The sequence below is a fragment of the Megalobrama amblycephala genome, linkage group LG9 (assembly GCF_018812025.1).
Source record: "Megalobrama amblycephala isolate DHTTF-2021 linkage group LG9, ASM1881202v1, whole genome shotgun sequence".
NCBI classification, from domain to species: Eukaryota; Metazoa; Chordata; class Actinopteri; order Cypriniformes; family Xenocyprididae; genus Megalobrama; species Megalobrama amblycephala.
In genome coordinates, this window is record NC_063052.1 from 1188544 (window position 1) to 1214041 (window position 25498).

Sequence of the window (25498 nt, forward strand, 5' to 3'; positions counted from 1 at the left end):
CCCTTTGGACCTCAGCTTCAGAAGTCTGTGCTTCATCATGTCTTCATTTAGTCTCTACTCTTTGCTCTTCTTCAAAAGGTTATTCTTCCTAAACAGTCAGACCTGCTTTGATTATTACTGTCCTCAGGTATTTCCTTGAATACATTTCCAATGGAAAATGTCCCTGTTTGAATAGTCTGCATGAATGTTTTTAGCATTAGGGGCTTTTGCACCGAATAGTTCTAGTAGTTAAGTTATAGAAACTCGCCACTAGGATAGTTCCCCGAAAATGTATTTCTCCAGTGGACCATGTTCCTGGTTGCATTCGCACCAGGAATAGGAACTCTGAAGCGGCCAACAGCGGCGTCTTTAAGCACAGCATACAAATGCTAAAAACCGGTGAATGGAGGATGCCATGATCGGAGATGTGTTTGTTGTGTGCCGTGGGTTTCATGATAACGTAGATGGAATGTAAACGCATAATTTATGTGACTGAAAGATCAAAAAGTGGGGCTAAGAGACGAAATCTCCTATGGCAACTTTCAGTAATTACATATCATTGAGGCAGAGAAAAGAACACAACCCTGCAGACAACAGGTAAATGCAGTTATCGCTGTTTTCTATGTTTGTGAAGTAATTATGTTTACAGCTTTTTAAAAATGCCGTTGTTTGACATGCATTTGACCAATCAACGTACACTTGTGTCATTGATAGTTCCTATAGTGCTGGCTTAGACCCTACTCTGAAGTAGGAGGTAATTTAGTTTCCCAAAAAGAAGTTGCCAGAGCTAAAATCGTTCCTAGGTTCTGTGGTGCAAACATGGCAAAATCCGGGTACTTCAGCCAAGGAACTATGAGGAGGTTCCTCCAGTGCGAAAGCCTCTATTGTCAGCTAGACATTTTTTGGTACGCTTTACAATACGGTGTCATTAGTTAACTACTTTAGTTAACGTGAACTAAGAATAAACTACTGTATTTTTATTAACTAACATTAACAAAGAATAATAAATACTGTAACAAATGTATTGTTCATTGTTACTTCATGTTAGTTAATACATGAACTAATGTTAACAAATGAGACCTTAATGTAAAGTGTATATAAATATGAAAAAGCTGTTTGTTTCTTGGGGCAGAATTAAATGTAACAGAAAAATGTCACATTAGATTGGCAATTATGTTGATTCATGAATATCAGCAGATTTCAAATCAGTGTTTTTAAAAGGAACTATATGGGAAGTTTACAAAATGTGAAAACAAAATCTTCAAGTAATGGGTGAGTGGCTACATCTCCTTTGTGGTTTTTGAACCACATACGGATATGAAAAGTGCCAACTGATCTTACAGTAAACAAGAAGAGGAACACACTCAGTTAAATGAAGTCTCTTTTTGACTCTGTAGTTTTCGATCTGACTCAAGTAGTACACATGTGTGCATTTCTGCACCTGAAGCTTGTAATCTAGAGTCTGTATAGTATGACAGACATGTCTCTGAATGTTTATGGCCATGTATGGAAAGGCCTGGCAGGTTGTGATGTAAGGTTTGTTGTGTTTACATCAGGGTTGCGTGACTTCCTACACTAGAGGTGTTATCTTTCAGACAGTCCTGACACGAACGTTTTGACGTGGAGGCTGTGTATTATTTATCAAGTAGCTGAAGGCATTTCCTGCACGTGTCATTGGCTGTTGAGCTGACTTCAATTCTCTAATGAATATGCATTTTATATTAAGCTGACTGTACCTTATGATTGCATCCTATGTTACATTGCAAGTTTCTTATAAATAGTGCCTAGAAAATATGAGGCCCAGTTTGCTTATAACAGCAGTAGAGTGTCAGATTTATAGATGCCCTGAGTATAAATTATTGGTTAATTTCTTGGTTAAAGTTGGGGAGTTAAGCAAATTTGTGATTACAATAGCTGAAATTGAAAAATTAAAAAATTTGAAAAATGTACTGCTTGTAAGGACATTCCTTGTTACCAGAAAAAAACGTCAAAACTGTCCCTAATTTGACTGTGGTGTAGATACTTTTGTACCAGTCTGATCCTGCCCTTGGCTCAACAAACAATCTCTGTGTTAAAAAAAAGTGGGAGTAAGGCTGGGCGATACAGCCCAAAAAATAACTATCATGATCAAATTTTTCATATCAGTCAATAATTATGATAATTATGATAAATTTTAAAGGCTGGTTTTGCTTCTGAGTGAAAGTTGTATAAAAAAAAGTTAGACAACCTCATTTTCACAGAGTAAAATTTTACAGGGTAAAACTTGTTCTTTCATAGGATTTAGATCATGTTAACCACAACATTTTGTTTTTATGGTATTTATGTAAAACAGTTGCCTAAAGACATTTAGTATAATACAAATACAGAAAAACTGTTATAGCTTAATAAAAAAAAAAATGTATGCATGTTACTGTCACCAGTGCAAAGGTCTGCAACACGCATTTGCAGCATTATTTGCATAGTGCATAAATGCTAGTGCGTAATTATCGTTATTGTTTTATCGCCCAGCCCTTAGTGGGAGTGAAGTGAGAAGAGGGGAGACAATAAAATACGTTTTGATAAATCATTCTTAGAAAATAAGCATTATAGCTTTCTAGAGCTATTATGTGAAAAATAAGGAAGAACATTTAAAAGATTAATACTATTATCATTTAGTTTACTAGCACATCAGTCTCTGAACAAATGTCACATACCAATTTAACACAGAAAGAATGAAGGCGTTTACTTTTTTAGCCGTTCTGCTTTGAATTTTCAGTTTACATTGTCTTCTGAATAATCAGTCACGTCATTGTGTTCATGATCAGATGTATTGCCGTAACAGTGCAGTTATTTGCAGTTGCATCTACGTGTATGTAGAAAAAAAGAAATCAGATATAGCCATCATATTACTCTTCATATTTAAGTATCAGTTAATCATTTACCTTATAATAATTTATATTATTTCATTTATTTTATTTATAATTATTTATCCTATTTGTTTTTTTAACATATATATGTATTCTTGAGTTTGCATGCTTATTCCACATTTAAGCTTATTGTCTATTGTTTATGTCTGAGCCTGTTTCGGTGAAAGTGTGACTGTGACTTGTGCAAAAGGTTCCCTCTTTCTGTGTTTTGTGGTTATATTTCTGCTAAGATCAGTTCATGAACAGATGCTTAAGGGCTGCCTCGGTAGTGATCACTTGTTAAAAGATATCAAAACTACAATAGTTCATCAAGTTTATCCCGCATCTTTTCTTCAAATTTCATCAATTGAGAAAGAAATACTTGATACTCACTAGTCACACATCAGAGGTAGTACCTTGGAGAAATATATATGTTCTCATTTTATTTACTGTTGCAACTTTTTTTTATTCTTTTTGTAATAATTTATTGATTGTGAGATACTGCAAAAATGTATCTATAATTTATTAAACTGTGTTAATCTTTATACTCGAATTCTGTTTGCACATCACAATTTTTTTGTCTGCCTGGATCACACTACATCAGAATACAGTACAGTCCAAAAGTTTGGAACCACTAAGATTTTTAATGTTTTTAAAAGAAGTTTCGTCTGCTCACCAAGGCTACATTTATTTAACTAAAAATACAGTAAAAAACAGTAATATTGTGAAATATTATTACAATTTAAAATAACTGTTTTTTATTTGAATATATTTCACAAAGTAATTTATTCCTGTGATGGCAAAGCTGAATTTTCAGCATCATTACTCCAGTCTTCAGTGTCACATGATCCTTCAGAAATCATTCTAATATGCTGATCTGCTGCTCAAGAAACATTTAATGTGTACAATTGTACAAAATATTTGTGTACAATATTTTTTTTCAGGATTATTTGATGAATAGAAAGTTCAAAAGAACAGTGTTTATCTGAAATCTAATCTTTTGTAACATTATAAATGTCTTTACCGCCACTTTTGATTGATTTAATGCATCCTTGCTGAATAAAAGTATTAATTTCTTTAATTTCTTTTCAAAAAAATAAAAATAAAAATTCTTACTGACCCCAAACTTTTGAACGGTAGTGTATAATGCTACAGAAGCTTTGTATTTCAGATAAATGCTGTTCTTTTGAACTTTCTATTCATCAAGGAATCCTGAAAAAAAAAGTACACAACTGTTTTCAACATTGAAAATAATCATAAATGTTTATTGAGCAGCAAATCAGCATATTAGAATGATTTCTGAAGGATCATGTGACACTGAAGACTGGATAACGATGCTGAAAATTCAGCTTTGCATCACAGGAATAAATTACTTTGTCAAATATATTTAAATAGTACACAGTTATTTTAAATTGTAATAATATTTCACAATATTACTGTTTTTTACTGTATTTTTAATTAAATAAATGTAGCCTTGGTGATCAGACGAAACTTCTTTTAAAAACATTAAAAATCGTAGTGGTTCCAAACTTTTGGACTGGACTGTATGTGCACAACATGGTGCTGGTTCATGTTTGGCTCTTGAGGTCTACTTTCCTCCAGAGTTGTGCTCCAACCCTAATAAAACACACCTGAACAATCTAATCAATGTCTAAGGGTTACTAGAAAGTTATAGGCAGGTGAGTTTGATCAAGGTTGGGGTAAACTCTGCTGGAAAATGGAGCTTGAGGGCCAGAGTTGAGAATCCCTGCAATAGGGTATATGAAATATGTCCATAAAAATATTAAAACACCCTTGCTTTGCTCTGTATATGAACTGTGATCAGCATTGTGAGTGTTGCAACACTCGTTGCGGTATTCCGTGTCAAAACCACTCTTATGCTCACACTCATGTTGCGTGTTAAATATCGTTACATTTTTGGACAGAATCAACACTTGTGATGTCAAGGGTCAGAATACACAAAAGATAGAGATGAAAGAGTCAGCTCCATCTTTTGTTTACTCTGACCCCTTGATGTCACGTGTTGCTTTGTTCAAAAACAGCTTCATCAGAAAGAAGAAAGTCATATACACCTAGGATGGCTTGAGGGTGAGTAAAGCTTGGGGTCATTTTCATTTGAAAGTGAACTAATCCTTTAAGTGGGAATATTCCAGGCTAGTCTCAATTCCGTGGCCAGGGGAATGTGTCTGAATGACAAAAACGCAAAGCTGAGTTGATTTTTATGAGTAATTAAGAGAAGTTTAAACCTACATGTTATTATTTATATATATAAATAAGCCACATTCTGAATTCAGATTTGGTTTTATTGTTCAAAATTAAATTCTTAAATTTTGTTTGGACTCTATCCTTCCATTTTTTGCCAAAAAACGTTCTATTTATATTTTCCTTTCTACTGCCTATCACATCAAAACTCAGGATACTTTCTAACTGGTAGTGATGGACTTTGTGTTCTTATGATGCCGCTTAGCGTTGTCATGATGCCGTTTTCTCTAAAATAATAGCTCTAAAATAATAGTGGCTTTAAAATAAATAAAATAATTATTGCTCTAAAATAATTAATCACTAGGGGTGTGACGAGATCTCGTGATACTAAAATGTGACAAGATTTCTCGTCGAAGCGAAAAGTAGTCTCGTGATATTGCCATGACAGAGTGTTAGGATGATTAGGAAAGAATATGCCACCGCTACGTTTACATTACGCCTCCACTGTCATTGTATTTAAATAAAAAACATTTAATTCAGTTGGATAACGGTCGCCGCCGCTCCATATTTACAGAGTTACGCGCGATCGTGAAAGTGAAAGTAAACGCAAGCGCGCATTCAAACGCGCTTTCAATACCCCGCATTTTGAAAGCGGCTCCCTGATGAATGCAAATATCTCTCAATATGAAAGCTATTTTAGGCTGGACAGTGTAGTTGTAACCTCTTAGCTCTGTATCAAAGAAACATTTGGTCTCATTTGCACTTTGAATATTGAGAGAGTGCGATTATGGTTGCACTTATTGCAAAGTGTCACCAAAAAATTGAATAACAGTTTTCTCTTAATCTTATTAAGCACAAACAATAAAGTTTAATTTGTTAACATTAGTTAATGCACTGTGAACTATCATGAACTAGCAATGAATGACTATTTTTATTAACTAACATTAACATGTTAGATTAATAAATACTGTAGCAAATATATTGCTCATTGTTAGTTGATGTTGGTTAATACATTAATGTTAATAAATGTGACCTTATTGTAAAGTGTTAACATTTTTATTTATACTGTTTTTATTTCTATGATCAGTTTGTGGAAAGGAGTTCAGTTAGTAGGTCAAAAGTTGTTGAAGCTCATAAATCATGTACAGTAAGGCCTGAAGAAACTGAAATCATACAGAAGAGAAGTCAGTCAGTTGAGTTAGTGACAAAACCTTTTACAGTACTTGAATATTGTCGTCATTTACTGCATATGATAATTCACAGAAAGTAGAGCTGAAATGACATTCATTACAAGATGATTAGTTAAAACATTTCAAATACACCTGCAGAATATTTTTTCTAGTCATGTATTTCGCCATTGAGGATTTCTTAAAAAATAGTGTGTAAAAATCTTGTCTCGTCTCGTCTCGTGAGATACCTGTCTCGTCACACCCCTATTAATCACCCGTGTTTAACAGCTCAGGTGATTGGCCCCAAATGAGTAAAGATGGTAGAATTTCAAATCCTGTGCCAGCCAAACAACTGCCATTGAGATGAATGGGATAGCACAAAACAGGAACCCTTGTAGAGCTTCTGTGTAATTCTGTCACACTAGAGGCCTTACTGTAATTTCACACTCCTCAGTAGATTGTGAAGCACTCATGATCTGACCGCTCTCAAACAATGGATTACTAACTGTCACGATAACATTATGCTTAATCAGATGTGAATGCCACTGTTGTAATATTCATCGTTTGCTGTCACATGATAGAAGTCAAGATATGACTGACTTCCATTACTATATATGTTGAAATCCCATTGCACTGTTAGACAGCTGAGTGTCACATGTGGTGGATCAACACTGGAATATCCAACACTGCTTTAGTTTCAAATCTCCATCCAAATGGAAAAGTAAAAATAGTAAATAAACAATGTTTTTATAATATTATGCTTAGTATTTTTCTCAAAGAGTATAAATTGATAAATCAAAATATGTACATGTAGTTAATTTTTACATTTTAGGAAGGGGGTCTCCTGCAAGGTGGTCCTTTGCAACAAAAATGTTTAAAAAGTCCTGTCTTATACGGCTGTCACACTGTTTTCTTATGATCTGGTGCTGTGACATGATTCAAGTCGGAAGTGACTAACTGAAACTACCGTCGTTGGTACTACTTCATTGACTTTTTAAGGAACTAATGCTTGGGGCATTCTTATATGGTCATTCCGATTAATGCCACTGGCCGGATATAAAAGGATGGAAAGGCTTACAAATCTCTTCTAATCACACTACCTAAAGCCCTCCCCTCGGACTGCACATCTAATACGCATGTTCTATACTATATTTGGTTTATGTAAGTGCGAACATGTGAAATTATGAATGAGTAATTTGGGTTTGTATATTGATGACTGGCGAAGTAGTGTGCAGAAAATAAGGTTGAACGGTGTATTGTGATCAGGAGAAACAAGTATCCCTCAAGTCTTGTTGCTTGTGCAGGGTTAGTGCTGTATATATTGTAAACTAATTTACTGTTCAGTTACACCCTAAGACTCAACTAGTGAAGGACACCTGCTAAGCATCACTACTACTTTGGCTCAAACTCTATTAAAGGTGCCCTAGAATTAAAAATTGAATTTTCCTCGGCATAGTTAAATAACAAGAGTTCAGTACACGGAAATGACATACTGTGAGTCTCAAACACCATTGTTTCCTCCTTCTTATATAAATCTCATTTGTTTAAAAGACCTCCGAATCTCAACATAACACCGACTGTTACATAACAGTCGAGGTGTACGCCCCCAATATTTGCATATGCCAGCTCATGTTCAAAGCATTAGACAAGGGCAGGACGTCTGGATGTGCACAACTGAATCAACAGACTAGGTAAGCAAGCAAGGACAACAGTGAAAAAATGGCAGATGGAGCAATAATAACTGACATGATCCATGATTACATGATATTTTTAGTGATATTTGTAAATTGTCTTTCTAAATGTTTCGTTAGCATGTTGCTAATGTACTGTTAAATGTGGTCAAAGTTACTATCGTTTATTACTGTATTCACGGAGACAAGAGCCGTCGCTATTTTCATCTTTAAACATTTGCAGTCTGTATAATTCATAAACACATCTTCATTCTTTATAAATCTCTCCAACAGTGTGTAATGTTAGCTTTAGCCCGTTAGCTGCAGCCTAGCTACTATCAAACTCATTCAGAATCAAATGTAAACATCCAAATAAATACTATACTCACAGGAATCGATGTATGCGTGCAGCATGCATGACGAACATCTTGTAAAGATCCATTTGAGGGTTATATTAGCTGTGTGAACTTTGTAAATGCACTGTATTATAGTCGACAGCTCAGAGGGGGCAGGGAGCGCGCAATTTAAAGGGGCCGCAGCATGAAACGGTGCATAGTTAATGATGCCCCAAAATAGGCAGTTAAAAAAATGTATTTAAAAAAATCTATGGGGTATTTTGAGCTGAAACTTCACAGACACATTCAGGGGACACCTTAGACTTATATTACATCTTGTAAAAAAAAAAAACGTTCGATGGCACCTTTAATATTGCTTGTAGTGGTGTAGATATGCATACGTAACTATCCAATAAATCACAATAACCTTTGTAGTTTGTTGCTTTTGACATGAAACAAAGTCTCATATTTTAAATTCTGCCCATTTTACTTTGAAATAATAGAACATAAATACAGTTTCGGGGCTCTTTAATGTGTAGTGACAGATTGCTGTAGTTCAAGAGAAGCGGCAGCGTGAAGTGCGCGTGAACTGATCCTCTCCTCTGCTTTAATACCAGTTACAGCGTGAAATAAACATGAATGAACATCTCAAGGTATGTTAAAAGATAGTACAACTTAACGAAATTCGTATCATGTCTTGTGTAATTGCTGAATCAGTGTTTCAACTGTGGAAAGACGTCAAAATAACAGCTTGTAAAAACCACAATCACATTTACCTCAGAACAAACATTTTCAGTGACCATAAACTCGTTAGTCAGCTAGAAAAATTAACTCTAGAGAGGAGCATTTAAGTAAGCAATAAGGTACAAAAGGGTTTGCTGTATTATGAATAAGTCACGGCTGAAGGGCATTGTTAGGCACGATGCAAAACGGAGTATATGCATCATTAATTATATTTTTTAATGTTCTTCAATAGCCTATAATGCATGTTTGAATAAATCCGTCAAGTTGACAGCCACCATTTAAAAGTTTATATTTCAAAAAATGAATTGGAGTAGAAATAATTTTAAAGTTAGTAGGCCTATTATAACTTAGTTTAGTAAGTCTAAAGAGTGTTTTATGTTCTATTCAGATATAATCTAAGTGCATGTATGTTCTTTTCCTGTGTTATGTGTTCGGCTTGTGTGGGGATTAAAGGGGTGGGGTGTTCTTCTGAAGGAAGAGCCTGCGTGGTGATGTTTTTGCGGGGTTCTGGGGAAAATGTTCCAGAAGTATGTTCGCTGTCTGGAGGCAGGAGCATCGTCCAAACAGGTGCTCACCTTAATAAAGAAGACTAACCTGTTTAAGTGAGTCTGTCATGTCCTACGTTCGTTACAATTCTATATGCATTAGTGATTGTGGTGTCGCTCTGGGACGGGAAAAATCACAGTATACTCACTACAAAAAACTAGACTACGCCACTGATTGCTTGTTTTAAACTTTTTCATGTAACTCACCATTTGTGCTGTGTAGTGCGTACATGAATAATACCTCAGATCGTGCAGCTGGTTTTGGAGAGGTCTGTTATTTATGTAAGTGACTTGTGTGTTGCATGTACAGACTTGTAATTTTCAACAGGCAGATGATTAAAATCGGGAGAAAAAAATAGGATGTACCCAAGCTTTATCTTAAAATCAGAATATTATAGAGACCATAACACCCCAATAACAACATAACATGCCCATTGCTAAAAAAATACAAAAATAAAAACATTAAGATAACCATAGCAACTTCATAGCAACATCCCTGCATCATTGGTGAGTTTTGCTTGGGTAAAACTTGTTTATTCAGAATTTAAAAAATAAACTTTACTTTATACAATCTTTTTACCTGTGAGCTTAATGTAAGGTATTGTTTTACGTAAATCAAACTGAAAACTGCTTCTTCTTTTTTTCTTTTGATGGCCAAGAGAGTAGTCCACATCAACAAGTGTTTAGTAAATCATGGTTGCCCAAGCACAAGACACTAGTCACCATGTTTCTGTTTTTGGGTCACAGGGATTTCCATCATATAGTCATTAGACATGACTCAATGTTATTTATCTTAAAAAAATTCATCCACTCCATTTCAGTTTTCCATTTCCTGCTCTACACTCAGTGATGGGAGAAACCCCACTCCATGTTTGCTCTCAAGCAACAATTGCGCCCAGTTGAATCACTGTAAAGTTCTTACAATAATAATATATATATTTAAATATTTTTAATATCTAGGCCATAGTAAATGGAAAAAAAAATAACAGTACTTAGCAAAAAGCATATTGCCCAGTTTCCACACCACTGATAGTCTGGTCAAGTTACATTTTGTCTTTGCACACAGACTTTCTCTGCATGGTAGTCAGTCTCTTTCTCCAAAATATGAATGTAAAAATGGGACTTAAATCCCGCTCCCCCAATCACAAATGAAGACATCATGTGCTGATGCATGTCGTCCTTTGACTGTGTTTCTTAAACTTATGCAAAATTCTGAAAGAGGAAGAGGCGACTTCAGAGGAAGTGATGACTTAAAGAACTCGCCTTCCGATTTCTAACACGTTCTTAATTTTTTTGAGCAGATGAGATGACGGCAGACTCTTTTGGCTGTTTGAAGTGGTGTCCTTGTGGGCTACTCAGTGCTGAAAGGACAAGCGCAGAACCCGACAGCGACAGATAGACCAGTCTTGGATTTAGCTCATCTGTTGTACTCCGTGGCCTCCTGGTTTTCCAACAGGATGGTGCATTCAGCGTCACTTTGTGCCTGTCTGTCTCTTCTGACTGTCCTCAGCTGTCATTCTCATGTCCTCCCCCGCCTCTCTTTTCCCATGGGTAAGTCATTTTTTTAAACTTTTGAAGATTTATGAACTGAATTTAGAGCAAGAAGTTGTTTTTCAAATACTATTAGTTATTTGAATAGCTTAAGAAACTCGTGACCTTCTGTTGTCCTCTTTACCTTCTGCCTGTAGTTGTTTTTAGGGTAAATAAATAAACCAGAAGGTGAATTAAGTTGAATTACATAATCAAGTATAGCGAGATTAACCTCTGTGCCACCTGAGTTAAACATACGTAAACACATACTTGGAATACTGTACTGTACTCCATTGTTGATATCATATCAACATTGTAAATTGTAAATAATTGTATTTGTAAATATCTTGTAATAGCATGAAAATATGAATGTCCCTCAAATCAGTGTTATTTTAATATTTTATACTAAGTATTATAGTATTTATTAGTATTTTGACATTAATTTAAATTCTAGCTTTTTTATGGGCTTTTGTATTTTTGTATTTTTTTTTAAAAATATTATTAGGGCTGCCCTCGACTAAAGATTTTTCTAGTCAACTAGTAATTGTTCATTTAGGCGATTAGTCGACTAATCACTCACGTATCAGGGCTCGACATTAACGTTGTCTGCTTGTCTGGGATAAGTGGATTTTTTGAAGGGGCAAGTGAAAGAGAATTTTACTTGCCTGACCAGACAAGTAGCCTGATTAAAACGTCAATAGCAAAAAAAAATTAAAAATAACTAGGGAATCACCAAAACTCAAGAATGATTCTGATTTTATTTCAGTTAGTGTAAGTGGCAATTGATAGGGGACAATAATATATAATGTAAGTGCTATAATGTACTGACGGTAACAATGTTGCGCTGTTGAGGCTCACGCAGCCTCATCTCGAGGAGAAATCTAAACAAATGAGCGCAGCGCAGACAAAGAATCTCAGTTAACATACTGCGGTAAAAAGGTTTTATTTTTATAACATGATACTACCAAGAGTGCTGTTTCCTGAACACTATTTTTTTGACATGCTCATTTCACAGAGACCAAGAAAGCAGAAAGCGCATTATAGTTTGTTTTCTATATTTACATGTTTCAAATGATAAGCCATATTTGAGGTCGATGGATGACAGGCGAATGTTTTGATTGTCTACCCGACATACTGTAGACTGCGTGACTTCTCCTAAAATTTTTCCTTTCTGACTAACCGACTAAAAAAATATTTGGTCGACTAAGCCTCTTCTAGTTGACTAATGATGATTTATGTTTTAGTAATTTTAGTACTTACACAAATTAGAAATGTTGCTTTGGCAACTAACTTATGTATTTTATGTTTTTCATGTAATATTTAGTTTATTTCAGCTTTATTTCAAATAAATTTCAGTTAGATTTAGTTTTAGTTAACAATAACAACATTGCTTCAAATTGGGTTTGAAAAAAAAGCTTTTTTTTAGTAAGCTTAATAAAAATAAGATTTTTTGTCAATGCTTTAGACACGAATATGAATGTTTTCAAAACATGAATCACTAAATAATAGGGTCAACATGCTGCAATTTCATTAAATATCACTTAAAAAGAGTATTTAAAAAAAAAATCAAATTATAATAGCTTTTAATTAATATCATAAATACTTTGGAGCTATGTAAATGATAGCATTTTTTTAATACTCTCCAGTTGAATGATGAAATTAGTGTAACATTGTCAGTGTTGCTGATTATTACCTTTTTATTAATGTGTGACAAAGTACTGGGAATTAAGCTTGTTGTTGTTTAAAATGAAAACCAAGACAAATGAAATGGCCTGCACAGTTGTCGAATGACCCTAGTGGACTTGGTTTAGCTGTGCAGTGCAGTGACTGGTACAGGTACTTATTGAAAGACTTTGATTAGATGAGATGCTTAGCTGTGATTATGCCAAAGTCCTAGTGTGCCAAAGACCTGCCGGCTAGTATTTTTATTTTTCGCATATATGCAATATGCAAGTTATTTGTTTTTTTTTATTATTATTAATGCTATTATGAAAAAATAATATTTTTAATGCACTGCTTTAAGCATTATGTGACTGTCATAACGTCATAATAATCATCATTGTCTAATTAGTTCAATTAGAGTGACTAGTTTATTATTTGAGTAGAAATATAAAAAAAAGTAAATTAGATTTAAAAATGATCAAGAATACATTATTTCTGAGACATTATTTATTCACTTTATTAAGAGGTTATTGTCCACAACAAAGACCACAACTTTTGGAGTCTGCACAGATTCAGTTTGTACAGAATGTTTCTCTACTTTAATCATTTGTGTATGTTTAAATAACAACTTTCAGGGCATCAAAAAGTTATTTTTACTAACAAGAAAAGATAACAAGCAAAGAGAGATCATTACAACAAATATCTTTCCATGTATATCATGTTTATTGCCCTGAATAAAGAAAATGTAATAGGAATGAAAGATCCTGCCTGGATTCTCTTATGAGGAAGCATCTGTCCTTCACCTCAATGGGAGCTTTGATGCAAACCTCCTATAATGGCTTCTTGAAATGTTTCTGAAACTTCTAGATTAGGTTTCATTTCTCCTGTGACCTCTCACTTACATAAACAAGGTTCTTCTCTCAAGTTCTTAAAACCTAGGAACTTGTAGCAAACTTTATTGCCATATAAAGTTGTCATTGATGTGACTCTTTTGAATATTGTTCTTATTTGTTTGCATTGCTGCTAGGGCTGTGCAGTTAATTGTAATTGATTTTCGATTTTAGTTCTGTAAGACTATGCAGCATAATAGGCAGTGTTATTTTACATTTGTTTATTATTATTAGTAGTATTTTATTTTTTTGGTTGTAGGCTATTACTTATCTGAATACCACTGTTAATACGTCTTCCTGAAAAACTGAAAACACTGTTGATTTAATTTGTATTTTCATTCTGTTGTATTTGTTTGTAATTAGTTTACAACTGCTGACTGTTTACTTGTCTTGTGTCATTTATTTTGAGGACCTTTTTCTTACAATATAGTTAACCTAGTAAAGTATTAGTTTTTGTTGTATCGTTAATTGTGAAATTTCACTGATATTTAAATTTATAAATATCATAAATCGTATCGTAAAATAAGATCATAACGCCAACCAATTATTGTGTTAAATGATTGTGATTTCAGTATTGACCAAAAATAATTGTGATTATGATTTTTGCTGCACATTACTGTTTGAATTTTTAATTTCAAATTCTTTATTGCCATTTGTATAACATATACAACATTTGCCACCGTATCAGCTAAAAGATTAAGGCCAAAAAAAAACCCCAAAAAACCATGACTTCTAAAAGAATATACCAGTCTGTAAAAGGCTGCATTTATTTGAAATAATATATATATTTATAGTAAAACAGTAATACTGTGAAATATTATTAAAATTTTTGCAATAACTCTTTTCTAAACATATATTATTATCAAGCTTGAAAACATATATATATTAAACTGATCACTTTTAGTTTAATGCATCCTTGCTGAATTATTAATTTCTCAAATTAAAAATATTTGAACGTAAACTAAAATGTAAAAAAAATGAAATAAAATAAAAAATATACTATATTGATTTAGTATTGTTTTTTTTTGGTTGTTTGTTTTTGGTAAAAAAAAAAAAAAAAGGGGGGGGGGGTAATAAATTTAGGTCACAGACAAGGAAATAAAATTTGTCTACTTTTGAGAAGCAAGAAAGTAAGCAGATTAATCTGCTGATGTAGCTGAAAGTGGTTATTTTGTTTCTCTTTTTTTAATGAATGGAAGCCCTTGTTCTCTGAACCACAGTTATTTGATAAGACGAGGTCAGTCCATGAGTTGGCAAAGCAGGGTAGAATCAGGCTGACCTGGCAAATGGCTTTTCAGTGAGAGTCACATAAATCAGTTACAATAATCTTCTTGTTTATCTGAACAATTGAGAGACGGTGCTACGTACAATGCAGATACATCACCTTTGCTGATTCAGTATCAGTCATTTGACCTGTGAATGTTCACTCACTCACCTTGTTAAATGACTAAATGTGAGTTTGTGAAGATTACAGGGCTTAACTCAGACTCTGAGTATCTGTTTCCCAGCAGTACCAATTACAGCGGATGCCAGAATGAGTCAGATCACACTTATGCAGGTGTTTGAGCCTGATTTGATGATGACATACGCAAACTTATAATTGCTGCTGTCCTTGTTGTAGTTTGATAAATTAGTAATATGATGCTTCAATATTCTTTCTGTATTCTTATATTTTTTTGAAGCAAAATTAAAGGTACACTATGTAACTTTTTTTGTTGTTGTTGTTCAAAATTAACAAATTTAAGTAATGAGTCAATACATCATCAATCCTACCTCCAAAATGTGTTTTTCTTACCCTGATCAAACATGGTAAGCCTATTATAAGTGTTCATATTTTAGACCTGTCAGGATGGTTTTCGCTGGAAATTACGTACATGCGTCACTCGCTTACGTGTGTCTCGTCATATCCGTAAATAGAGAAAAGTTGCTCAGGCCATATTGACATGTTTATGGTCAAAGTCCCTTTTAAGGCAAGTCATTTCACACGGCGGCCATCTTTGAAACGCCTCTCGGACAGCTATTTTAGGCATCTCTTTGAATTTGAATGTGGAAACATCAAATTATCCAAAGCTGTTGACCAAGCTTACAATTAAATTTCATACTTGAAATCACCAATGATGCTCATGTGCAGTCATGAACACTGAATGTTTCTTTAGCAACCAGTCGTGATTGGCTCTTTTATTTAGAAGGCGGGACGTATTCTGCCATATTGTGCATTGCGCTTTCTTCCATTCATAAGTAATATGATTGCACTGTCTTTGTATAGCTAAAGTCTTTGGTATGGTGTGGAAGTGGCATAGGTTAGTTGTCACAATGAGCTAGAAAGGTTGACTTTAAATGTTGTAAAAGCAACTCTGAGATGTTTTTTTTTTTTATTACTCAACAGGTGAATAATGTACATTACTGAACAGATAAATTGCCATGTAGCTCTCTAACAGAGTTCATTGTGAAGGGTAGTTTCATAATGGTTGTTGTAGTGCTGTACTGGTACAGTATTTATTTTCAAGGAAGTTCTGTATATAGGTATAGCTACAGTAATGTTTTCAGCTAGTCAGCTTGTGATCCTTTCCATCTAAACTACGGTAGTCAACATTTGAAGTGGATCAAAACTTTTCATCAAACTTGTCCTAAAACCTTCTTCTTAGGACAGCTTAGTTCTTAGGACAACTTTGATGAACTTTTTTGATCCACTTCAAATGTTGACTACTGTAGGTATATCTCTCAAGCCTAGTAGTGAATCTGTTATGAGCAGTAGGATAACCATATTCATCCGCACAGTCACGCAGAGCCGAAGCACAACCAAAACAATGTTCTTCTGCAAAATGCATGCAGTTTTGTTTTTTAACCACTTGAGGGCCAAAAGTTACATAGTGTACCTTTTATTTAAAAGTGATTAATTAAGATAAATTTACATCAATAATTTAGAAAGTTGTGGACATTTTAGAGGTAATTTGCTCAATTTGTTTTATATTAAATGCATCAAATTTTAGAGCCATAGTTATAATTTAGTTTTTTGAGCATTTTTTTAATGCTCTATTATTCTGTTAGTAGATGCTCAGAACCAGACATTTTGGCTGCTTACTTTCAGTAAATAGTCTTTTTACTCTGGGGAGTTGATCAAATTTTTAAGTTCTGAAAGTTGTGAAGTATGTTTAAAATATATTTAAAATAAAGATTAACACTTTACAATAAGGTCCCATTAGTTAACTTTAGTTAATAATCTATACATGTGTTATAGTATTTATTAATCTATATTAATGTTAGTTAATCATCAACAGGTTATACTGCTGTTGTATTGCTGTGGTAATTTTAACTGCTGTCTCTTCATATCCTCACCCTTTGGATGTGTTTGCAAAAAGAATTTGCTTTTGAAGAGCAAAAAACAACGTCTTCTCGACATGTACACGAACCAGGCAGCTTCAGTTTTTGAGGGCCATCACGGAAGTGGTATTCGAATTCCTGATGTCTCGTTCAGGCTGTTCAGAGTCGACTCTTTCTTTTGAGAGACAATATCTTTATTTATCTTGCACTTCCGGCTTCACAACTTTGCAGAACTTTTACATTCACAGACAGCTACATTACACGTTGCATGAAAGGTAATATTCGAAAAAGCATATAGGGGCACTTTAAAGGTGCTAAAGAGGATGTTTTGTTTTATACATTTTTGCAATATTACTTGAAACTGTCTTTACTAACTGATAAAAGACTATTTATTAGGTGCACTGAAAGGAATAATATTAATATACATCATCTGTGCACGAGGTAGGGCCTTAAAAACATCAGCCAATCGTTTACGCGATCATCGTGTAAACGATTGGCCCTCTGGCTTGTCAATCACTGCCATGGCGTTTCTTGTGAGAGACGTGCGCAGCTGCGCGCTCCAGTAACTTTCCACACTCCACAGGCGCCGCATGCAGTGTTTTTGTCAGGAGACAGGAGTAACAACTGCAGATTATGAGTTACCTGCGGTGAGTCCGACATAATGAATCCACTAACACGACACAGCGAATGCCGGTGGTAAACACTCGTGTTCCAATACTCGTGCACGAGTTTTGGGAGGCGTTCCCTCGAATTGAGCTGTGAAGGAGGGGGGTTGTTCTTACACATGCGCTCATTTCAAAAACTCGCTAACAGTCTTTGGTTTCTCAGTCGACGGAAAGAACCTCTTTAGCACCTTTAAGGACAATTCACACTGCACTGACAGACGACCAATGCGCACAATCACCAGATTACAGTACGTCCCTTCTTGGACATTCCAAGACCCGACAAACGCAGATTCAGTATGTTCAGTCAGTGACAACAAGCACAGACCAACAGCAACACACACCAACAGGTGTTACAAACTGATTTGACAACCCGAAGAAGTGCCTGTTGCCATTGTTAGACATCTGTCTGCGCTGTGAATTGGCCGTAAATAAAGTCTTACTTTACATTATCATGAATAAGGAAGCATGCGTAGGTAGTCAAGCAAACTTCCTCTGCAGTCTGCACCTCTGTGTTTGTTTTTTTTAGTGTCTGGAGAGAATTTACTGTTTCAAGACTTTGATTTTTCCACATACTCAAGGAGGTTTCAAGCTTTTGGGTCTTTACAAATGAACTGAAGCGCTGCTTTAGTTTCTCTGGTCTGTACTGAGAGTATGTACCCTGGGGTTGCATAATTTCACAGCCGCGTGCTGACTGTCAGATCCACATTCTTTACAGGCCTCACAGACAAGAAAGCAGCTCATATGAGGAATTATAGGACTTTAGTGAAATGGTTATGAGGCTAAAACTGCCATTAAGTGTTACTAATAAGCCAAGATTTTCTTGAAAATTCCTCTTCCATCCCCTTCCCCCTTTTTGCTAGAACATTTTTAATGACCTTATTTTGTTTATCGGCTTATTTGTTCCTTTTTTTTTTTTTTTGCAAATTTGCAGACATTTTCTGCATTTACTCGACTAACTCTATCTGAAATCTGTGGTCTGAAATCTTTAAACATGGTACAAAAACAGTAATGAAAATTTTATCACATGAACAAACTTATTTGACACCCAGGGGCAGGAGGTGTGAATTCTGTGCAATTCTGCAGAGATTTCTGTGAAGATCTACGGGTGCACGTTGGGCTGTTTATTCCTAAGAAAAGCTATGATTACGCAGAAGTTGTCATGTGAATGATACATAGTGGAAAAGGGTGGAGAAGGAGGAGGAAAAGAAATGCTGACGTTCTTCTCGCTCAGAGGGCTGCTGGGAGAAGACAGCTGGTATGCTGCGGCTCAGCTTTAGGATTAGCCTCCCCACGGAGCCGAGTGTTTTCTTCCCAGGGTCATGACAGCTAACAGAGAAGTTGTTCACGTGTTCTCAGCAGAATAAGAACTGCGGTTAGGGCAAAAATGTGTTGATTTTAATGTTTTAATGTGACTTAGAAGTTGATAAGCTTTCTTTGTCTTAGAGCTTCCTTTATGACCTCACTATACTTGCTGTCGGCACTTTTCCAAACACTCGATGAAGGTCCAAATAGCGGTGTGTTTCTGCAAGCATTGGCAGGAGTTTTTCAGATCTGAAATAGTTGCGTAACACCACCTCACCCCTCTTTTTCTCTTCGTTCTGTAATGAAGAATGTGAATGAAAGGAGTTTGTTGGATCCACACAGTTCTGACATCTATTTTTCCTATAATATTTTTTTTGCTCTTAGAGAGTGCTGAACTTTGTTGAACTAAGAATTAAGTAGTATAAGAATGAACCAATCCGGAGCATACTCTGATAACTTTCAGGTGAAAGTTAATACTTTTTTTTGTCATACTTTGTTTAACTCTAGCTATAAAGTTCTCAAGTTACCTTTAAGGAATATAATATTAAAAAATAATGATGGAAAGTGGGTAAATATTTCAAGAATGGTGTAGTTTTTATTATTCTTACATTATTATTATCCTGTTATCTGTTAATGGATTAGAATAAAAACACTTTCCAAAGTAGTTTTTTTTTTTTTTTTCAAGTCTTTGGTTTGATGTTCTCAGTTCAGGTATTGCCGTGTTCAAATTTGACCCAATCAAGTTTCCTGTCAGAGTGGACATGGTGCCGGATGCAAACAGAGAAACAGTCGCTATCGTTTCATGTGTCTGTTTTTGTAGATGTAGACAAGACTTTACCCATAGACGTGCTCTCAGAATAAGACAGGCTTTTGAGAGATCATTTTTAGATATGGTATTCATTGTTTAACAAACCACTTACAGTTTCTTTTCTTGAGAATTACATAACACAGTTGTTTATTCTGAGACCTGTATATTCTTCACAAGCCATTTGGAGTACATATTTTGGCTCTCATCATCATCATAACAGTTTCTCTTGATTTAAATATTAACAAAGTTTCATGCGATCAGTTAAAATGAAACCAAATTAAGAGCCGCTGTTGCTGTTTTGCATAAAAAACAAGTTACACAAGCAATATTTTAATAATTAAGCTGTGCACAGTTTTAAATTTTGCATGACACTTCATATGAATACAGTATGTCAGGTTCTCTGTTTTTTAATTTTTAAAAAAAAAATTTTTTTTAAAGAAATTAAAATTTTTCTGCAGGGATGCCTTAAATAGATCAAAACTGACATTTATAATGTTCAAATTATAAATGAAGAATCCTGATTCTTAAAATATTAGGTAGCATATCTGTTTTCAACAATGATAATAATAAGAAATGTTTTGAAACACCAAATAAGCATATTAGAATGATTTCTGAAGGATCATGTGACATTGAGGACTGGAGTAATGACAGTAATGCCATCACAGGAATACATTACATTTCACAATATTACTGTTTTTACTTTATTTTTAATTAAATAAATGCAGCCTTGGTGAGCATAAGAAACATGAACAGTTCTTACCAACTCCAAACTTTTAAACGGTAGTGTACATGCTGTATTCCCGTACAAACTGTACATGCACAACATACAGAACTGTACAACATACAGAAGTTAACGTGCTCAACCCATGCACAAAATTACTGCTTGATTGCATGCGTGCATGCTTGTTTCTGAATGTAGATCATGGCATGTAGATCACCCTGGCACACATTATTGTGTTTGATTGTTCTGGCATCCAAACTAAAACACAATCAATAATTCACACAGCTTTCATTTTTGGTCTTCATTCTCATTGTTCTGTTTACAAAGGCGTGCATTGTGGTTTACCTACCATCTTTATAATACAGTGTTTGTATGACTGTTTAAGAGATCATAGTCACATGAGACTGAATGATAGGTGGATGTCTGCAGACATATTAATGCCGCCATCTCAACAGTCTAAACTGAACCTGATTGAGCAGAGATATAGTGTGGTTTTTGAGGGAGGTTCATGGTACAGAAACCAGTTATCAGCTTCTATAGCAGGCTTTTGCTCTGGGAAAATGACATCAACCACATTTAAATTTACTCACAGATTCACACATACATCAAGCTTGAGGTGAACCATCCATCTGGTGAAACAAAAACCGCTGCAACAGTGTAAGTCTAATAAAAGTCAAGCAAACATGTGGCAGGCAGTCTATTCTGCATAAAAAAAGCACAGGAAGTTGCTGTTGTCTTCACATGCTTCAAAAACCTGCTTCTTGGAAATTACAGTGTCTTTCCTCTGGGTAGTTTAATTTCATGCCTCTGAAATGCTTCCTCAATGTGTTGAATTTTAACATGAGATTTAAAGATTTTCTTTTTAGTGTCAGACATGGCTATTCATTGCTTAGGTGTTTCAGAAACAAAACCATAATCAAGATTTCTTAAATTTTTTTCTTTCACATCTTCTAAGTAGGCAATCACTATTACTGTTTCTGCTCAAACCTCTAAAATGTAAACCTTTGCATGTATCACATCCCCACTTGATACATCAAGCCATTTCATGTGTGCAATAAACTAATAATCTCTCCATCAAAAACAGCTGAAGGGTCAAATTCTCACCAAAACAGTGTCATTTACGTCATTGTCATGAGAACTACTGCTGTTGTTGTTTATGGTTTGTTTTTTCTTCAGCCACAATTAATAAGCACTTTTAGATTTTCTTAATATTTTTGTGGAGGCTTGGCTGCCCCCTGGTGTCAGTGATTTTATTCCAGAACATTTAGGAATAAATTATTACAATTAGGATAAATTATTTTTTTTATTTATACAATTTTTATTTTATTTATTTTACTTTTTTCCTGTCAGATTATTTTTATCACATGCACACCCCACCCCATCTGTCATTAATGGAATATGGAATTAATGTCAATCTTAAAATGTCTAGTGTAATTATCCTAAAAATACTTTTTCTTTATGCTAATGGGTAAATATATATTTCTTATATTTTTCTTTTGTGATTCTGGGAAATACAACCCTTTCATTCACCCATCAATCGAAATAAAAATAGGGATAATTATTGGGAACTCTACAGTAAGACTGTAATTTGTGATGAATTATTTTTCCATTTATGTTTCTGCTTTTTCATTGCTGTTTTTCTTTTCTGCTGTGTCACAGGTAGTCCAGGTCGTTCCCTCACTGTCTTCACAAACCCTGATGTTTATAACACCACCACACTGTTGCTTAGCAATGATGAGGGCACATTATTCGTCGGAGCACGTGATGCCATTCTCTCAATTGATGTCAGTCAGACTGACACTATGGCTATGAAGGAGAAGGTCAGTGTGATTTTGATTTAGTACGTGACTAGCTGAAGGATATAACCTAGAAATTCACTTTGTCAGCACAATAAATTAGAATAATGGAAACATTGGGGAAAAAGCAATTATAAATCGTCCCTGGATGCTGATTGAACAATATACAGCATTCCATCTCCCTTATATTTCAAGACTAAGGAACAGCTTCCATAGCAGATGATTATTTATGTTGCATAGCAACCTTTTGATATGTTAGGGGCTTCAGTGATTCAATGAAAATGTGTGTCCTTAGTATTTTTATTTTATATAATATTTTAAACATTTTATAAAAACAATAAGGCGCTTTACCTGTGACTATATTCAAAATTTAGCAGGACCTCTCATATCTTATTACTTGAATACAATGAGCTGATCTCAAAATAATTTTGTCAATACGTATTAGCTTTTTTCCTCACAGAAAAAAAAAAAAAAAATGGTTTATTAAATAAATTATCTAACATTTATGTGTAAGCATAAATGCATAATGTTTAAAGGATTAGTCCACTTTTAAATAAACTTTTCCTGATAATTTACTCACCCCCATGCCATCCAAGATGTCCATGTCTTTCTTTCTTCAGTCGAAAAGAAATTAAAGTTTTTGATGAAAACATTCCAGGATTTTTTTTTCCATATAGTGGACTTCAATGGGCACCAAACAGTTGAAGGTCAAAATTAGTTTCACTGCAGCTTCAAATTGTTCTACATGATCCCAGACGAGAAATAATGGTCAAAAATGATCATTTTGCTTCAAAGCTAATTTTATTTATAATTTTAAATCTATTTCATTTAAATGTATTAAACTATTTTAGGAAGTAAATAATTTTTCATGTGTTGGGTTGTTGTTTGCTTTCTTGTTTAGTAAGTTTCACAGTTTAATTAAATGTAAAATAAACAATTTTCAGCTTTCTTTGTGCTGTGGTATATGCTTGTGATGAATCTGACCCTGTTTTTACTCTCAAATTTCAGCTGGACTGGTCTCCCTCAGAAAAAGACCTTGCCGACTGTTCCATGAAAGGCAAAATGAAGGTAGGGAAAAAAACAACCACTTTAAGTGCTAAACAATCTGACCTTTTTGACCCTTATGTTAAACTGGGCAGATATCTGTCTTCATAAGCTGGCCTTTAACCTAACTCCCTCATTCACCCTCAGATGGATTGTCATAACTTTGTAAGGGTTTTGCAAGAATTGAACTCCACCCATATGTATGCCTGTGGAACATATGCCTTCAGTCCCCGCTGCATCTACATCGTAAGTCAGAGCGCATCCATCTTTTCACAGTTCTTTTTGTCCTCTGTTTAATTCTTGTAAGAATAATGGGTGGCTATAAATGATTATGTATGAAACAATTATTTTATAATTATTTACATTTATTAGCCCTAAAAAAACATTTTTACCATGGTAACTTCACAACCCTTTTGAAAGATCTGTGCGAGGGCCAAAATGCAACAATTTTATGTACATGTGGGAAAGGTGGCTTTACTGTCAGAAGGCCAATGATTATGTAGTTTCCTTTCATATGAGTCATATCAGAGTCTCTTCTGCACTGACCTCTATTGTGTGTTAAGCATCAGTCTATAGCCTTAGCCTCAGCATCAGTCAAATGACATATTAGAATATTGCATAACCCTGCTGTGTGTTAAATTACTCCTAGCTTTATAGTTACAGATTTTATTAGTTTACAACATGTTCGGGGCTTATAAACCGTTAAGATGGAAACTTGCGTGACTGTCCTTCACATACCATTGAGCATTCTTCGATCCTGTCATGCGAACACAGCGGTCTCAGTGCTGCTTCCTAGCTCTGCTTTCACACATCTCTCTGTGTGTGCGTGTATCAGGGGAGATGTGCATGCCAAAAAGCAAACCTGCTGAATGAAAGCACCACACACCCTATCAAGGATTTTATTACTGTTGTCAATGTCTTTTTCATATCAAATTCAGTAGGTCTGGGACAGTGCATTGATTCTTGATCCGTGATACAAAGAATTCTGATATTTTTCGATGTATCACGATATATTTACGATTCTCTCTGGAATCGTTTCTGAGCTTAGTTTTTAACAGCAGATGGCACTACGTGCTTTAGAAACACCCGTACTCTGCCTGCTTCCAGTTCCTTTATACACACCACTTAAAGGATTAGTTCACTTTCAAATAAAATTTTCCTGACAATTTACTCACCCCCATGTCTTCCAAGATGTTCATGTCTTTATTTCTTCAGTCGAAAATAAATTAAGGTTTTTGATGAAAACATTCCAGGATTATTCTCCTTATAGTGGACTTCAATGGCCTCCAGACAAGTTGAAGGTCAAAATTACAGTTTCAGTGCAGCTTCAAAGGGCTTTAAACGATACCAGACGAGGAATAAGGGTCTTATATAGCGAAACGATCAGTCATTTAAAAAAAAAAACACAACTGTGTATATGCTTTATAAACACAAATGATCGCCTTGTACGTGCTTCCGCTTTCTGTATTCTTCAAAAAGCTTACGCTGTATGTCCTACGCCTTCCTTATTGTACTTACGGAAAAAACTAAACTGGCGGCGCGTTCGTTCCGTAAGTAGAATAGGGAAGGTGTAGGAAATACAGCGTAAGCGTTATGAAGAATACGGAAAGCGGAAGCACATACGAGGTAGGGCTGCAGCAATTAACCGCGATTAATCGTTTGCAAAATAAAAGTCTGTGTTTATGTAATATATATGTGTGTGTTCTGTGTATAATAATTATGTATATATAAGTACACACACATTCATGTTTATATTTAAGAAAAATGTTATATTTATATATAAAATATTTGTTTATATGTAATATAAAAAAAAAAATATATATATATATATATATATATATATATATATAATACATAATACATGCATATATTTCTAAACTTTATACCTGTATGTGTGTGTATTTATATATACATAATTATTATACACAGAACACACACATATATATATAACGTAAACACAGACTTTTATTTTGCAAACGATTAATCGCGATTAATCGTTGCAGCCCTAATACCAGGCGATCATTTGTGTTTATAAAGCATATACAGTTGTATTTTTTTCGAAAAGGACTGATCCTCGTCTGGTATCGTTTAAAGCCTTTAAAGCTGCACTGAAACTGTAATTTTGACCTTCAACCGTCTGGAGACCATTGAAGTCCACTATAAGGAGAATAATCCTGGAATGTTTTCATCAAAAACCTTAATTTCTTTTCGACTGATGAAAGAAAGACAT

At 34.6% G+C, this 25498-nt stretch overlaps 1 protein-coding gene across 3 annotated transcripts in view; it reads left to right on the forward strand.

Annotated features, from left to right (window-relative positions):
* The window catches only part of sema4ab (sema domain, immunoglobulin domain (Ig), transmembrane domain (TM) and short cytoplasmic domain, (semaphorin) 4Ab), a 42245-nt gene that overhangs the window by 4091 nt on the left and 12656 nt on the right, over positions 1–25498 (forward strand). For all 3 annotated transcript variants that reach the window (XM_048201099.1, XM_048201101.1, XM_048201100.1), the window contains exons 2-5: positions 10831–11080; positions 22088–22248; positions 23233–23292; positions 23416–23514. In XM_048201099.1, the coding sequence (XP_048057056.1) occupies positions 10987–11080; positions 22088–22248; positions 23233–23292; positions 23416–23514 (414 nt within the window). In that variant the 5' untranslated portion in view covers positions 10831–10986. The remainder of the gene's footprint in view (positions 1–10830; positions 11081–22087; positions 22249–23232; positions 23293–23415; positions 23515–25498) is intronic.